The sequence below is a fragment of the Orbilia oligospora genome, assembly GCF_000225545.1.
Source record: "Orbilia oligospora ATCC 24927 unplaced genomic scaffold scaffold00080, whole genome shotgun sequence".
Taxonomy (NCBI): Eukaryota; Fungi; Ascomycota; class Orbiliomycetes; order Orbiliales; family Orbiliaceae; genus Orbilia; species Orbilia oligospora.
In genome coordinates this window covers 1,327,530-1,342,527 of record NW_011645637.1, presented here as the reverse complement: position 1 = coordinate 1,342,527, position 14,998 = coordinate 1,327,530, and the positions used below count along the sequence as shown (strand labels likewise).

Genomic DNA, 14,998 nt, shown 5'->3' with positions numbered 1-14,998 from the left:
TCATTACCAAAATTCGGAGTACTTGAGAGTGTTGGTATAAAAATAGGTGAATGTCTATCCTCAGCGGGGAGAATTGGCGTAGTGAAAGAATGCGGTTGTTCAAAAAAGGTTTCTGGGAGTGGAGAAGCAACGGTACTCCTTGGAAGTCGAATATTGTGTAGTTCGGCAGGCAGCGTTTGGTTGCTTATCTGCTCAGATTCACCGACAAAGGCTGCTCTTGGATGTGGTGGCGATGAAGTAGAAACCCTTTGAGAAATAATAGAACCCTTACTACTTGGGATGGGTGGTAAATTGTAAAGAGCGGTATGGCGTGGGTATGTAGGTACGAAATCAAAATTTGAAGTAACAAAAGACAAATTGCGCTCGTCGTCATCGTCGTGGGGAATTTGGGGAAGATCGTAAGGTGACAAATTTTCTTCAGATGCATTGAAGGTTCGTAAAAAATTGTGTATATCTCGTTTTCGTCTCGGCCGAACATCTAATATCATGCGGGCAGGGCTATGGGAAGGCCTTTGCAAAAAAGGCTCATCTTGAATAGGTAAGCTTGAAGGGAGGGGAGGCGGAACAGAAGATGGACTAGGAGACTCGAGAAAAAGGAATGGGTCTACAGGTCGCGAACCTTCTTCTTCTAATTGTTGCACGTTGCGAGCGTTAGGAACAGATTTTCTGGAACTTGAGCGCACCGTGGGGTTGTCCTTTTTTTGGTTTTGTTCTTGATCTTCTTTCTGGGCAGTAGGGGTAGGAGGAGAAGCAAGCTGTACGCCACCTCTCAATGATTGTGCCGACATGTTGAGGGGAGGAACTTCAAATACCTGCGGCTTTTCTACCGTATATGCAGAAGAGTCTTCGGGCGCTCTGGCACGATCCGAAAGAGCACTGGGCGGCCGAGATCTCGAGGGAGCCGGCGTTATCACCCTTTCTTCTTCTGGACGCTCGAAGATTGACGAGATACTGGGGCGGCGGCGGCGGGATTCTCGAGAGGCAGTCGACAGCATGTCTGGATTATAGGCGTGTGTGGACCCAACCCTTCTCTGACCTGGTGCCTGGGAAGATGTTGCGATACCCAAAGGTGTCAGACGAGAAGGACCGTAGTCGATATCATGGCTAGGAGTTCGCGAATGTCGAGATTTCTTTTCAAGTGGTTCAATTTCCTCTACATCTCGAGCCGACACTGAGGACCGTGAGCGGTGGTGTGACGATCTTCTTTCCCGATGGGAAGAAGTGTCGGGTTCATCCTCAGCTACTGTTGAAGTGCGCCTATGACGATGTTCCCTACTCGAACTACGGCGGTGACGATGAGAGCTACTATCCCGTGTTGGCGAGACAGCTGCCGCTTCATCTTCAATCGCTGGAGTCCGTGTTTCAGCACGATCATCCTCGTGCCTACTAGAACGCGAATGATGTCTGCGGTGGTGATGGGAGCTTCTTCGACTACTTGATGAAATATTAGACTGTTGGTCATCAGGAATGTCGCCTAGCGAAAGACGATGTTCTTGGATAGAGCCTGCATCACTGTCTCGATGTCGATGTCTTGAGCTTTTATTTGAGTAAAGTGATGCGGTATCATCTTCATCACGGCTATGACGGTGTTCCCGATGTTCCCGATGTTCCTTATGATCTTTATGCTCCTTATGTTCCTTCTGCTCCTTGTCTTCGCGGTGCTTATGTTCTCTGTGGCGGTGGCGAGAGCTACGGTCGGTTTTGGCGGATGCGACGGACATGGCATCATCGAACCCTTCGACATCTTGGACCCGACTGTCTCGGCTACGGGAACGATGGCGACGTTCCTTGTGTTCTTTATGTTTCCCACCGCGTTCAATTTCAGGCGAAAGCAAAGAAATATCTTCTTTTTCATCTGGCAATTCCCGGTGTGAATGTCTAGAGCTTGATGGGCGTCTCGCTTTGTCTCTTTCAGTGCGCGGGGATATAAATGACTCGTCATCGAGCAAAATTGGCTTACGAGATCGAGGCTTCTCCCTCGCAGACCCAGCTGGTGTGTGTGTGGTATCCGAGGACGCATATCTTACGACATCGGGTGCACCATGGTCGCTAGTAACTGAATACCTCGATCGAGCTTCACGTGGGGCCCCGGAAGGAAGCGAATCACCATCATCGGTAAGAACCGAATGCCGGGAATGACGTCGCTCGCGCAAAGAGCCTTCTCTAGAAATGTCTCCCGCATACTGCAATTCAGATACACGCCGACCACGTTCCATGTGGCGAGAGCTTCGAGTGGATCTTGCCGAAAGAGCTGGACTAGGCGGTGGTTGTAAGGCCTCATCGTCGCCGTAAATGGATGCGGAAGCGTTAGACGGTGATCGGGCCCGGCGGATGACTTGAGGTGAGGGTTGATTTGACTCTTCGGGTTCCTCTACCTCGGATGGGGCAACCGACGCAATTGACGAATATCGTGGGCGATTAGGCCGTGGGGTAATTGGTGATTCAACTTGAACTCGTTCGCTGCGGGGAACGAAGGGGCTTGCCGCCTTGACTAAAGGGAGTTCGCTAGGGATGTGGGAACGACTCTTTGGGCGATGCGGAAGGGATTCAAAGGGAAGTGAAGTCATAGCAGGAGACATCATGCCACTCACAGGGGATACCTGTTTTTCGTTCAATTCTCTTGTGACTGGAACATCAGGAATCAGGTTTGTTTCGACTACCGATGCCTCTTTAACTGGAAGATCAGCATCTAGGGATTTCTCAGACTCGATTAAAGCTGGGGCCTCGACTGCAGGTTTCGCTTCCTTGGAAATCGTCTGTACAACTGGTTCCGTAGGTGGGGGTAGTGTTGGTGTGGTTTGTGCTGGTGGCGCCGACCAAGATGGCCATCTCCACCATTTACCACCCCGGGCTTGCGCGTCAGCTATAGTATTGGGTTCAGCAGGCTTGGGCGACTCTGTCTCCGATTTTTCCTGGTCCACCGGTACTGGTATAGTAACTTCCTCAGTAACAGATCCCTTTTCGTTGGGTTCGCTAACAGCTTGGGGAGTTTCTAGGGTAATTTCAGACTCAGTGGGCGCTGGTTCCAGTTGTACACTCTTCTCTTCAGTAATTGATCTTATACCATCCGAAGATACTGGGATACTTGATGGAGACTGAGGCGGAGATTGGGCTGGCGTTGTAGATTCCTGCGGTGGCTCGGCAAGTTGAAGTAGCACCGCACGTGGGTTGAAGGGCTCGTCCTCGTCGCTCTCTAAAACCGGCGACATTCCAGGCCTTGGAGTTTCGAAAGCCTCCGTGTCAGTAGCCTCGGATGCTTCAATTGACCTTTCTATAGAGTAAGCCTCCGGCTGGGACGGTTTCTCGGCAAGTGGGTACGCTTCCAATTGAGATTCAGTAGGAGTAGCAAGTTCGCCATTATCGATAGGTAAAAGGTCGCTCAATGCTTCAATTTCACCAACAATTGGGAGGGTTGACGATCCAGACTCAGATGTAGGCTCAGCAGCACGTCTCGGTGATTTCAACAAATCCTGGAACGGGGACTTGGGATGTATTGGCGGCGTTTGAGCCCGTGACTGTCGAGATCTTGCACCGAACTCCTCGAATGGTGTTCTTGGCTTTTTGATTGGAGATGTCGGAGATGTCGATAAAACTTGCTCAGCCGCGGCCGCAGGGTACACTGCGATTGGAGCCAACTGGAGCCTATCTGGTTCGAAAGCTGTAGAAGCCCGTTCGCCAATTCGAGACGGTGGGAGTTGAATGTCATGAGCATATCCAATAGATCCTCTTCTAAGCTCCGGAGACCCTCTTAGCACTTCGGGATCTGGGGATCCAGGGAGCTCAATGCGCCCACCCAAGGGTGTTTCTTTCCTCAATGGCAACCTTCGTTGAAGGTACTCGGGGGAACTTGGCAGGCCAGTAGTGTATGGATCTACGCCGTAATATGGAGTAACAGGAATACTTTGTGATTGATGAGAAGCTGACTGAGGCAGTGATTGGTGATGCTCGGAAGCGGTCTCGGGAATATCTCTAAGATACTGCGGCTTTGAGCTTCTAGAAGCACGTGAGGGCATGTATGAAGGTTGTTGGGACATTTGTTGTGATGGTAGAGACGAATGTTGAGCTGTGTGTGGCAAAGATGGAAAACTAGCAGCCTCGGAGGCCAGAGATGCTGGCTGGGAGTCCGGTAAGTCATATCTTGGAGGCTCGGGAACTGAAGTGCCTGTAGAAAGTGGTGCATAGAGTGATGGATATTTCGAAGCAAGGTCGTATGTATCAAAAGAAGGAGGTCCCCTTGATAACAGTACCGGGGGGTAAGATGGAGCAAGAGAGATATGTGAATCCACGACACTTTGTGGCACTGAGGGATAGTTAAGAGCCTCAGAAACAGATGGTAGGGACGGCGGCGGTGGTGATGCGGGGAGGTTGTAGGTCTCTGGGTAAGTCTCGAGTATCTGTGGCTGAGCAGGGATATACCCCGACGAAACCGGCCTTTCATATTGAGATACTGGAAGTTGGCTCACGTCTTGTTGCTCATATGGCAATGGTTGGGTAGATTGTGACTGAGAAATGGATGTGAGTGCCTCGGAAGCTATGGACCTCTTCGTGGACCGGCGAGGGAGATAAGACGGGGCTACAAATTCTTCCACTGGATGAATACTTTCCATAACACTAGGTGGTACTGGTGGATAATATCCATGGGTGGCCTCAGAAATAGACGCTATGGATGGCGGAGGTGGGGATGCAGGCAAATTATAATTTTCAGCTGGAACTTGCGGGTATGCCGAATAGTATTGGCCAATTGCTTGCTCCTCCTGCACGGATGGTTGAACAGGTTGCGCAATGCTCGGTTCTTGTCGTCTAATATCAAGTTTGAGTTTGCCATCTGGTCCAGGGACTAAGGTCACACGCATACTTGCGGCAGGAGTTCGCGATTGGGTTGGAGACTCAGGTAATCCAGTAACACTAGCACCGCCATAGTTTTGAGGTGGTGTCCTTATTGTCGAACGGAGAGAAGGTGATCCAGGGAGTTGTTCTACAGCAGCTTCATCCCATGTTGGTCTAGCCTCTTCAAATTGAGGTGTTTCAGGCTCAACCACAGGGGAAAGAGGCGAGGGCTCAACCACTTCAGCGACATTTCTTGGTGCCATGGTTGGAGTTTTGAGGTGCTCCGACTCATCAATTGATTCCAAAATAGATGGAGGTGCTGGAACATTTGCTGCGATTGGTGCTTCCCTAAATGAACGACTCGTTGGCGATAAGGAACCTCGGCTAGTCACGCTTCCCACGTCGATGGAATCAGATACGGCTATAGATGCAGCGTCTTGACGGATCGCTTCAGCGGTATCTAAAACAGGTTTGGGTTGTTGTCGAGAACCTCCAAAAAGTGATGGTGGTGTAAACCTTCGTAGGCCCCAGCCTGACCCGATTCCGAAAAACCGTGAAGACTGTTGTGGTGGCGACTCGACCAGCTTTTTTGGAAGTTCGTTTGGCTGTTGTAGTTCCTCGACAGCGAAGTCCTCTGGTGAAGCTTCTTTTCCAGAAACCAGTGGTAGGTGGGTTGGTGGCGACATGTCAGACTCTTCCAAAGGTTTGGCTTCCTCTGTGACAGTTTCAGCAAGGATAGGGGACACAGTTGCAACCTGATCTATAGGCAACGTCCTAGCCAATAATTCCGGTGATTCCTCTCTGACCTCCTCAGCAGTAATTGGCATAGTGGTGATTTGATCAGAAATAGGCAAAGTGGGAGCAGGCGAAGCAGGGGAGCTAATTGGCAATGGAACCTGTTCTTCATGATCGCTTCCAACATCTGTAGGTGTGAAGGGCCTGGCAACGGAAGCCTCAATTGGCAGAGAAATCTCTGGGGCTTCGGCAGACTCGGCATCAACCAATACGTCTTCCAAAACTCTCGTTTGCGGCTCCGCAATAGGGACGATACCAGAATCAGCCGGTAATGTAACTTCAGCCGGTATAACTGACGCTGTATCTTCCAATTTTCGAGTTTCGGATTCAACAACTTCTAATCCTCGATCCTCCCCTCCTTCGTCGGATGCTATTGACCGAACATACCCGTGTGGACGTCGGCTCTCGATACTATTGTCGATCTCAGGAGTATTGTTCACATCTACAACGGGCAGACCATTGTCGTCGTGGGAGTTTTCAGGGAAGCTATTTGTCAAGTCCTTCACCCTAGACTGATAGGTGTCTAGGTAGTCGTCCTCCGAAACAGGCGGGAGTCCAGATGGCACCGGGCTATCAAGGTTGTCAATGTCGCCGACAGGGTATCGAGGGATGTCTCCGGTGGAGGGGATATAAGATGGTTCATTGGCAAGCACAATCTCCTCTTCGACATCCTCATCCATATCGCCAGTAACAATAGGATCTTGTAGCTCTCTTCCTTCAACTTCAGACGTGGTGATAGCTTTGACTTCTTTGTTAGCTTCGATAACTTGCGTCGAAAACAATTCGGGGACCTCACCACCAGTGTGATCAATTCCAAGACCAACAGGTGACAATGGCTCCAACTCACGAGATGCGCTAGCTGAATCTTGTACAATAACATCATCGTCTGCCATGTCCTTGTTTTTTCCTTCTCTTTCATGATGAACTTCATCCTCCTCGATTTCCTCCGCCAGAACAGGTAATGCATCAATCCATCCAGACATTCTATACAGAGGGCTTTTATTCAACAGTTTTAGATCATCGGGAGACCCACCAGCAGGACTGATATGTTCCGATTCCTGTGGCGATCCAAATTTCTCCGAAAACTCTTGTAGTTGCAGGTCGTACCGTTCGGGGAAGTGTTCAATATGCTCATCGCCAGTTACAACAGGTGCAGCCTCAATAGCACGCTCTAAATCTGCAGGATATTCGTGATGGTCTTCGAATACATCGGGTACGTCGTCCTGATTGTGTTGATGCTCTTCCTCTTCTTCATGTTCAAACGTATCGCCTTGTTCACTGTGTGCTCTCGACGAACCGGCATATGAAGCTGTTGGTGATGTGAGCATCAGCTTGGGAATTGGAAGCCCACCAGGTGTCAGATGAGGGTGACTTGGCTCTGATGAAATAGCAGGTTCGATTTCAATTCCATGTATTGCTGCGAAATCTGCAGTATCAATGCGAGAGAAACTAGGCGGGAGTGCAGGTGGGTTAAAATCGGTTCTGTCAACACTCCTGCGACGCCTATCACGACGACGCGGGGCCCAATCTTCGATCTCAGGAGAATCAGTGATATCAGCAGGAGTAGACTCAGGAGACGACGGGGCTGAATGAGGCGCAGAAGAAGTTAATAATGGGCTGGCCGGCGCAGATGCTGGTGCGGACGCTGGTGCAGAACCTAGATTGCCAAGCACGTGTTCATCCCGCTCCTCCTCAATATGTCTTTCAGAGGAAGAAGGCGTAGATGCGCGAGACACTTGGATATCCACTGGTGGCACTGGTGATTCTGTTTCTTTGGTGTCTTCAATGATTGCGTGTGTAGCGGCAGCGGCAGCGGCAAGTCCAAGAAGTTGTGCGGCAGAGTGGGGTGTTCGGACAACCTCAACCTCTTGTTCAATCGGTTGCGCGAATGGCTCTATATGGTTAAGCTCCCGCTCAGCTTCAGAAACAGGTACCTCTGGGAACTCTTCAGTGCTAAGTTGAGGCAAACCTTCACGAGCTTCTGCTTCAATAAACGGAGATGCAGGAACAGACTCAGCGGCAAGAAGTGGGGCTTCAGAAACCGACTCGGCGACGGGTTGTGGGAGCTGCGGCACCTCAATTTCAGGGACTGGGACTACAGAATCAGCGTCTGCTATAGGTGTGGCTAATGCGGCTTCGATGAGCGAAGAGATGTCCAAGTCTTTCTGCAGGAATCCGGGTTCGGTCTGCATGACAAATCTTGACACGGGCTCTTCGGCAGGCAGCGACCTATCCACGATACCAATAACCGGGGTCTCAAGAGGTACTTCGACTTCAACGTGAGGTTTTTCAATTGGCGTTGCCTCAGAAGAATCAGTTCCAATTTCAGCAAGTACCTCAGCGTTAATATCTTTATATTCCTCTTCCACGGACATGGGTTCATGCAGAGCAGGCTCGGCGGCAGATTCCACTGCAGATGTAGGAGGTGCTGCAGCCATATCTTCTTCCTCGACAGGCAATTCCCGGTCAGAGCTTTCGCCATCGATAAACCCACCAGGCATATGGTAGCTTGTTGGAGAGCTTGGGACACTAGGCTTATCTGCAGCTTGGAACTCGGGCGACGGGGGACGCTGTTTGAAAGTCTCTGCCAAGTCTTGACCAATTATAGCAGCCGGGACTAATACTGACGTGGCAGCACCCAGACCACCCTTCCGACGCAAGAAAGCAAACATTCCCTCGCCATCAGCTGGGGCGCTGTCTGATTCGTCATCTGAAGTAGACGAAGACTCCGCATCTCGCTCGACAGAAGTGACAGCCGTTGCTGCTAAACCTTCTGCTTCACGATCAACTTGTTTTCCTCTGGCTTCCTCTTCCATTTTGAGTCTAGCTTCTTCCGCTAACCTGGTTTCTTCTTCTTCTTTTGCTCTAAGTCTTGCTTCTTCGTCTGCTCGTTGGCGTTCCTGTTCGGCTTCAATGCGCTGTCTCGCCAGTGCTGTATTCTGCATGAAATTAGAAAACTGCGCACGACGGTCGTCCTCTGGGGAAGTGATGATAGCAGCAAAAGTATTTTCTTGTTCATCCCGAGCTTGATACATCTGTCTTCCAAGAGCTCTATTCTTCTTACGAATTTGGCGATTTCGGCGGCGCTCTTCTTCAGCCTGCTCCTCTCTTTCAGCTTCCTCCCGAGCAAATCTTTCCCGTTCCTCACGATTGCGCTGTTCTTGTTCTTCGATTTCCCTTTGGCGGGCTTCAGCGGCAATCCGTTCTTGCTCTTCACGTTCCCGACGTTGTTGTTCTTGGATCTCCCTCTGGCGTGCGGCGGCAGCTTCCTGCTCTTCGCGCTCGATGCGACGCCTAACCTTATCAGCTGCGAAAGCGGCTGCACCGCCAGCGATAGCTCCAAACAACAACTTATTCCTCGACTTATGCTCTTCTTCTTGGCGTTCGCGGGTAAGTCTCTCTTCCTCTTCACGTTGTCGGGCTTCTTCGGCTTGTCGTCGCAAGAATTCTTCTTCCTCCTCTTTACGTCTCCGTTCTTCTTCTTCCTCCTCTCTACGTCTCCGCTCCTCTTCTTCAATTCGCTGAGCTTCAAGTGCCTGTTGTCGCAAGAACTCTTCATGGCGGAGTCGCTCTTCTTCTTGTCGAACACGTTCCTGCTCTTCAAGCTCCAAAGCACGTTGTAGGGCAAGCTGTCTGAGGCGGGCATGCTCGGCCTCCTCCTCAGCAATGCGCTGTAGATGAAGACGTTCTTCTTCGGCTTTTCGAGCAAATTCCTCTTCTTGTTGTAGGTGAAAAATCTCAGCTTGGCGGATCTGTTCAGCTTCGGCAGCAAGGCGTTCTTGTTCGAGCCTGGCTTCATTTTGTCGTTGGATTTCAAGTTGTCGTTGTCGTTCGAGTTCTTCTTGCCTGGCGCGCTCCTCTTCGGCAGCCGCAAGCTCCGCAAGATGTTGAGCCTCGATCTCAGCTTGTCGCTGTAACTCAATTTCAATCTGCCGTTGTCGTTCGATTTCCGCCAGACGTTCCTCTTCTTCTTGACGTTGTCTTTCAACCTCCACAAGTCGAGCAGCTTCAGCAGCAGCAAGTGCCACTGCCTCTTCTTCTTCTAGCTGTCTCTGCCGTTCAAGTTCCTCTCGTCGGAGTTGCTCGGCTTCAGCTTCTTGTCTTTGTCGTTCGATTTCACGTTCACGGGCCTTGTGCGCTTCATATTCTTGTTGTTGGCGACGCTTTTCTGCCACGGCACGACGAACCCGCTCCCGTTCTTCCCGAGCCTCAGCATCCCTCTCACGGCGTTCCTTTTCTCGCTGCTCTTCCTGTTCTAATTCAAGACGACGAAGATTCTCTTCCTCGACACGACGCTTAGCCAGTTCTAATTGACGACGCTCTTCCGCGCGATTAGCAAGTTCAATGTGGTAGAGTCGTTGACGCTCCTCTTCTTCTTCCATTTGTCGCTGTTGAGCTTCATATTGTTGGCGAATAAGCTCCTGTTGGTGACGTGCTTCAGCTTCTTCAGCGGCAATCCTTTCTTCTTCTTCTCTAATTTGACGGAGACGTTCTGCTTCTTGAATTGCATAAATGCGAGCGGCTTCACGTTCCTGCATGCGTTTGTACTCTTCTTGGCGTTGGGCTTCAGCTTCTTCCTCGAGCCTTTGTTCCTCTTCTTCGATCTTGCGGATGCGTTCGGCTTCCTGTTCAGCAAAGAGACGAGCAGCTTCACGAGATTCTCGCTTGCGGCGCTCCTTTTCAGCCAAGGCGGCGGCGGCGGCGGTCGCAGCAGCAAGAGCAGCAGCAGTGGTAACACTAGCCTCATGTTCATCGATGTCTCGTTGTCTAGATTGAGCTTCCTCGATCATGCGGCGTTCGTCAACAGATTTTCGCTCTGCTCCCTGTGCATCTCGGGTTTGCTGTTCGTAAATTTGATGGGCTTGACGTTGGCGGTCGGACTCTTCTCGCATAGCATTATCATATCGTTGTTGCTCAAGACGGGCTTGATCTTCTTGATAACGTCGGTGTTCTTGCTCCTCAGCTTCAGCAGTTCGACGGGCTTCTTCTTCTTGGTAGATACGACGATGTTCAGCCTCAACGAGACGGGTTTGCTCAAGGTCATATTGTCGGCGCTCTTCGACTTGGGCGGCAAGGTGAGCTTGCTCCTCCTCATACTGGCGACGGGCTTGTTCCTCCTCATATTGGCGGCGAGCTTGTTCCTCCTCATATTGGCGGCGAGCCTGTTCCTCCTCGTATTGACGGCGAGCTTGGTCCTCTTCATATTGACGACGGGCATCAACTTCAGCAGCGAGACGAACTTGCTCCTCTTCGTACTGACGGCGCGCTTGTTCTTCTTCATACTGACGTCGAGCATCGGCTTCGGCAGCGAGACGAGTTTGTTCCTCTTCATATTGTCGATGTGCTTCAGCCTCAGCAGCAAGACGAGCTTGCTCAATCTGATAAAGTCGGTGTTGTTCAGCTTCATAAAGTCGACGCTGTTCGGTTTCGTACTGCCTTCGTGCCTCGGCTTCAGCAGCAAGTCGATCTTGTTCTTCCTCATATTGACGGCGCGCTTCAGCTTCAGCGGCGAGACGAGCCTGTTCTGCTTGATATTGTCGACGTGCTTCAGCTTCCGCAGCGAGACGATCTTGCTCCTCTTCATATAGACGGTGGGCTTCAGCTTCCGCAGCGATTCGGGCTTGTTCTTCTTCGTATTGACGGTGAGCTTCAGCTTCGGCAGAAAGTCTAGCCTGTTCAGCCTGGTATTGTCGATGCGCTTCAGCTTCTGCAGCGAGACGAACTTGCTCTTCCTCATACCGACGGCGGGCTTCAGCTTCTGCAGCGATGCGGGTTTGTTCCCTCTCATATTGGCGGCGTGCTTCGGCTTCGGCTTCAGCGGCAAGTTGAGCTTGTTCCTCTTCATAAATCCTATGCTGCTCGATTTCATATTGTCTCCTAGCCTCTGCTTCAGCAGCAAGTCTGGTTTGTTCGGCTTGATATTGTCGATGTTGTTCAGCTTCCGCCAAACGTGCTTGTTCCTCCTCGTAGAATCTTTGCCTTTCAGCTTCTTCAGCCAGACGAGCTTGTTCCTCTTCATACCGTCGCTGTTGCTCTTCCTGTTCACGGCGCCTACGTTCTTGTCTAAGCCTTTGTCGTTCTCGGATTTCAGCAAGACGCTGTTCCTCTGCTAATCTCGCTTGTTCTGCCTCTTCCTCCTCTTGTCGTTTTAGTTCTTCAGCGGCCAAACGAGCAGCTTCGGCTTCTTCTTCTTCACGTCGGCGTCTATCTTCTCTTTCTTTTGCTAGAGCGGCGGCGGCAGCAACGGCGGCGGCGGCAGCAGCGGCCTCAACTTCTCTCCTCTTCCTCTCTTCTTCTTGCTTCCTCCACTCTGCTTCTTCAGCCTCTCTTCTTCTCATTTCAGCCTCTTCAGCCTCCCTCCTTCTAGCCTCTGCTTCCTCCGCAGCACGAATTTGAGCCTCACGTTCAGCTTTGATCCTTGTCAATCGCTCGGCCTCGCGTTGTCGGGCAGCCTCAATCAGGGCACGTCTGCGAGCTTCCTCTTCAGCACGAATCCTTTCTTCCTCAGCAATTCTAGCTCTTTCTTCTTCTTCTTCTTCAGCTCGTAATTGTCGTTGTCGTTGTTCTTCTGCCCTGACCCTAGCTTCTTCCGCAAGTCTAGCTTCTTCGGCTTCACGGATACGCTGCTGCCGGATTAGCTCTGCTTGCCTGGCTTCTTCAGCTTCACGGATACGTTGTTGTTGTGCCAACTCTGCGAGTCGAGCTTGTTCCGCAAGTCTGGCTTCCTCTGCTTGCCTAGCCTCTTCAGCCTCACGAATGCGTCGCTGTCGGATGAACTCTGCTTGTCTAGCCTCCTCGGCTTCACGGATACGTTGTTGTCGTGCTAGTTCCGCAAGTCTGGCCTGTTCAGCTAGTCGAGCTTCTTCTGCAAGCTTAGCTTCCTCTGCAAGTCTAGCCTCTTCTACTTCACGAACACGTCGCTGTCGGATCAACTCTGTTTGTCTAGCTTCTTCAGCTTCGCGTATACGTTGTTGTCTTGCCAATTCCGCTAGTCTAGATTGTTCCGCAAATCGTGCTTCTTCCGCAAGTCTAATCCGTTCGGCTTCCTCACGTTCTCGGACCTGTCGTTGTTCCTGTTCGATCCTGAGTCCAGCTCGACGTTCCTCTTCGGCTTTAACTTGTCTTTGTCGTTCTAATTCGGCGGCGGCAGCGGCGGCTCTCCTTTCCTCTTCCTCCTCTTCTTCTTCCTCGTCCCGTCTACGCCTTTCCTCTTCCTTACGTCGTCTATCATCATCCTCTCTCCTTCGTCGAATATCATCATCCTCCTCTCGATATCTACGTTCACGCTCCTCATCATCCCATCTTCTCCCCCCCTTCTCTTCGTCGTTAGACTTACTACTATTCATCATAGCAACAACAGCAGTTGCAGCACCAGCACCAATAAGTCCGCCAGTAACAACATCACCAAGTGTAGTACCCTGACTTTTCCTACGTTCCATTTCAGCATCTCTAGTAGCCGGGCTCGAGCTTGTCGGTGGAGGGGGCGGTCGTTGTTGATAAGATCCGGGAGTTCCAGGTTGTGGCGGCATATCACCTCTTCCACGGCCCCATCCTTGTGGTGGTATTTGTTGTCCTCGGCCGTACGGCATACCAGGTTGTGGAGGTTCACCACGTCCACGTCCGTGCCCTTCTACTGGTGGTCCATGACTGTAGGCGAATACACCGGGCAATGGAGGTTCCCCACGGCCCCGGCCATATCCTTGCGGTGGTTGTCCACGGCCAACTCCGACCATAGGCTGCTGTGGTTGTCCACGACCAACTCCGAACATAGGTTGTTGTGGTCGCTGTTGTTGAGGTGGTAGTTGCTGTGGAGGAGGTCCGGGTCTTCCGTCTCTTGATTCTTGTCCTGCGTCTCTGGGAGGTTCGGGCCTTCCATCTCTTGGTGGTGGTCCCATTTGCGGTGGAGGTCCAGGGCGATAATTTGGAGGTGGCTGGCCTCGTCCAATATTTGAAGGTGGACCAGGAGGCGAAGGTCCCCCACGTCCAACGATTGGAGGCGCACCAGGTGGTAAAGGTCCTCCTCTTCCAATATATCCAGGTGGCGGAGGCCCTCCTCTACCCATATTGACAGGAGCTCCAGGTGGTGAAGGTCCCCCTCGTCCAATGTTCGAAGGAATCATTCCAGGCGGTGGAGGTCCACCCCGTCCCATATTCGTAGGAGCGCCAGGCGGCAAAGGCCCACCCCGTCCCATATTCATAGGAGCACCAGTTGGTGGAGGTCCCCCTCGACCAATATTCATAGGAGCACCAGGTGGTGGAGGCCCCCCTCGACCCATATTAACAGGAACACCAGGCGGTGGAGGTCCTCCCCGACCCATATTAACAGGAGCACCAGGTGGTAGAGGTCCCCCTCGACCATTATTGAAAGGAGCCCCAGGTGGTGGAGGTCCCCCTCGTCCCATATTAACAGGAGCACCAGGTGGTAAAGGTCCACCTCTGCCCATATTCATTGGAGCACCAGGTGGCGGAGGTTGTCCACGACCCCATCCTGGCGGCGGAGGACCACCCCTTCCCATAGCAGAAGGAACGGGTACAAATCCCCTCTGAGGTTCAGGACCAACAGGACCAGGGCCAGTTCGTCTAGGATCTCTAGAAGTCTCAACAGCACTATATCGCCTCGGATCCGCAAGCCCTTCCGGACTCTTAATCCTCGGTGGGTCAAAAGTACTGTATCGTCTTGGATCTCCTCGTCCTTCAGGTCCCATGATCCGACTTGGTGGCGGCTGTTGCTGTTGTTCAATGGTACTCATACGTCTAGAATCAGGTCGAACTTCAGGACTCTTGATCCTGCTGGGAGCATTCTCCTTCCCACGTTCTCTTTCTTCTAAAACAGTCGAAGCAACCGCAGAGACAACAGCAGCAGTAGCAATAGCCCCAGCAACCTTTCCAACATTGGAAGATTTATTGGCAAGTTCCTTCTGCGCTTCCTTATCATCGTGAAAAGTGACCCGTCCTTCCGTTTTCTTCCCTTTCCATGAAGTCGTATCATCAACCAGAGGACTAATACTACTGTCGGTTTCACTGGTACTTGTCGAGCTAGAGTCGCTTTCCTTATTCTTTCCCTTCCCGGGAAATATAACAGTTGCAGCCGCAGCGCCAATAGCTGCTGCAGTAGCTGCCTTCGCAACAGTCGAAGCTGTCGTCGAACTAGTAGACGTTGTCTGTTTAATTGAAGTAGTCGATGAAGCCTGTTTGACCGAAAGTGCTGCTGATGATGAAGACTGTTTGATTGCATCTTTTGATTCTCGCTGTACTGAAGAAGATTGAGGCTGAAGTTGCTGAATAGAAGGTCGACGAGGGTCGGTCGGTGGTGGTCTACGTATACGCAATATAAAATTAGCTTGAGTTGATATTAAGGTCGAAAAATCTAGGTAAT

At 51.4% G+C, this 14,998-nt stretch overlaps 1 protein-coding gene across 1 annotated transcript in view; it reads right to left on the bottom strand.

Moving 5' to 3' along the window:
• AOL_s00080g372 (uncharacterized protein) overlaps positions 1–14,998 on the bottom strand; it is a gene marked incomplete at both ends in the record, with an annotated part of 38,325 nt that overhangs the window by 19,535 nt on the left and 3,792 nt on the right. Inside the window, 2 exons of the mRNA XM_011124747.1 lie at positions 8–6,361; positions 6,419–14,937. Of these exons, the coding sequence (XP_011123049.1) occupies positions 8–6,361; positions 6,419–14,937 (14,873 nt within the window). The remainder of the gene's footprint in view (positions 1–7; positions 6,362–6,418; positions 14,938–14,998) is intronic.